Source organism: Otolemur garnettii, unplaced genomic scaffold (genome assembly GCF_000181295.1).
Source record: "Otolemur garnettii isolate 467f Iridium unplaced genomic scaffold, OtoGar3 scaffold00013, whole genome shotgun sequence".
Taxonomy (NCBI): domain Eukaryota; kingdom Metazoa; phylum Chordata; class Mammalia; order Primates; family Galagidae; genus Otolemur; species Otolemur garnettii.
This window is the reverse complement of record NW_003852408.1, coordinates 16,162,511-16,164,995: the sequence shown is the minus strand read 5'-3', so window position 1 is coordinate 16,164,995 and position 2,485 is coordinate 16,162,511. Positions and strand designations below refer to the sequence as shown.

The 2,485-nt window shown below is 34.4% G+C and overlaps 1 protein-coding gene across 1 annotated transcript in view; it reads right to left on the bottom strand.

Annotated features, from left to right (window-relative positions):
* PECR (peroxisomal trans-2-enoyl-CoA reductase) overlaps nt 1-2,485 on the bottom strand; it is a 35,302-nt gene that overhangs the window by 17,992 nt on the left and 14,825 nt on the right. Inside the window, exon 5 of the mRNA XM_023510371.1 lies at nt 155-300. Within this exon, the coding sequence (XP_023366139.1) occupies nt 155-300 (146 nt within the window). The remainder of the gene's footprint in view (nt 1-154; nt 301-2,485) is intronic.

Below are 2,485 nucleotides of genomic sequence, written 5' to 3'. Positions count from 1 at the left end.
CTTTTTCATCTGCAATAATTCATTCTAAAACTCCTTTACAGCATGCCACTCCAGGCTTAAACCCTTCACTGGCTCAGTCTCTGAGCTAAAGAAGTGCCTTAGCTAATGTCTGTACTTACAGCTAAGATTACAAAAGATTAAAGCAATGACTGACCATCACTTTTCCTTTTATAGATGTACTGTTCCATTTGGAAGTCAAGGTTGGTGCCACCTAAGTGGGTTCCTGCTGCAAGGAATTTGAGGACATCCTCCTCCTTCATCTGCAGGACATCAAGGGCTCCGGACATTGTGAAAATTTCCCTTTAAGTTACGGTGGGAATCCAGAACAACGCCGTATGGGCCCTCCCTGAGCGGCTCGGAAAGGCGTAAAGTGGTATCTTATTGAGGTTTTGATCTGCATTTCTCTTTACCTAATTCTCCTCCTCCCCTCCCCCACAAATAACCAAGGCTTAATGGCTTATTTCAATTTTTAAAAAACTTAGGCAGATATACACATATACATGTGGGGATATCCACACCTTTTAAAAAATATGGAATCAACCTCTAAACATTTTTGTGCATATTACTTTTTTGTGCTGAACAATACATCCTGAAGATCCCTCGAAAGTAGTAAATAGAGAAATTTTCAGTCCTTTTATAGCTGACATTACTCTATTGCACTTATTTATTTAACCAGTTCCCTACTGATTATATGGTGTTCTGATTTTTGCTTACAGCTGGTGTAACATGTATAGCACTGTCATATTCTTTATAACAAAATAGTTTTACCATATGATTTTGGGAAATATCCTTAAAAGTGAAATTTCTGGATCAGAGAGTAAATGCCCCACATATACACCTTAAATAGACATAGAGATATAGATATGTATATATAATGCAATATAAAGTATTTACATGTATTCCACATATGAAGGGTTCTTGTCAGAAATATTTAAAATGAAATCTAATGACCACAAAACAATTAGAGAAATCCAGAATTTAGGGTATTCTTTAAGTCATTGTTATGAAACACATATTAAAATGAAAAGATAAAAAAAGCATGGATTTTCTTTTTTAGACTAAAGAGATATAATAAATGCAATGCATGTGTTTTGACAAGATCCAGGATTTTAAAAATTGAAGAGCAATTAGGGAGATTTCAATAAGGACTATATCATAGGTGATTCTATTTAATCACTGTTAATTTTCTTAGGTACAATAATAGCATTGTAATTAGACAGAAAAATATGTCCTTGTTCTTAGATGTATAGGAAAAGTGCCATGATGTCTGTGGGTCGGGAGAAAAAGTCATCATGTAAATGGGGCAAAATGTTCCCATTTGGTGGATCTAGAGGAAAGGGATATGGGGATTCATTGTATTATTTCTTCAACTTTTTCACAGAGCCAATTTTTTTTTGAAAGTTCAATTGGGGGTAAACATTCTTGTATTAGTAAAATGAATAATATGTACTAAAAGGCTATAAGAAAGTCCAAATTCACCAATAATTTACATGTGGATTTTTTCACAATTCTTCAACAATAGTATATTGTATCAAAGAGTGCAGGCTGAAGAAAACTAGAAACTTCAGGGCAGTCATCTTTTAAATCATTACAATTACATAATTAACATATAATCATTTTAGAAAAAATAGGAAAAGGCAGATAAGCAAAAAGAGAAAGTTAAAAATAATATAATTTTACCTATCAGAGATGATATATGGTTGATACAGTCACGTACAGAAACAAATTGTATATATGACAGTGGTTCATATAAGATTATATTTTTACCGTACCTTTTCTTTTTTCTTTTTTTTTTTATGTAAAAGACTGAAACTGGACCTGCACCTTTCTCCACTCACAAAAATTGATTCAAGATGGATAAAAGACCTAAATCTAAGACATGAAACAATAAAAAAAAACTCAAAGAAAGTGTGGGGAAAACACTTGAAGCTATCAGCCTGGGGAAAGACTTTATGAGAAAGACTCCCACGGCAATTACAGCAACAATAAACATAAACAAATGGGACTTAATGAAACTGAAAAGCTTCTGTACAGCTAAAGAGACAACCACCAAAGCAAAAAGGCAACCTACCCAATGGGAAAGGATATTTGCATATTTTGAATCAAGCAAAAGCTTAATAACTAGGATCTACAAAGAACTCACATTAAGCAACATAAAAAAGAGTCAACAATCCTTTATACCAACTGGGCAAGAGAAATGACTTTCCTTAAGGAGACAGACAAACGGCTAACAAACATATGAAAAAATGCTCATCATCCCTAATTATTAGAGAAATGCTAATCAAAACCACCCTGAGATATTATCTAACCCCAGTGAGAATGGCCCTCATCACAGTCTCAAAACTGCAGATGCTGGCGTGGATGTGGAGAGAAGGGAACACTTTTACACTGCTGATGGGACTGCAAACTAATACAACCTTTTTGGAAGGAAGTATGGAGAATCCTCAAAGAACTCAAGCTAGACCTCCCATTTGATCCTACAATC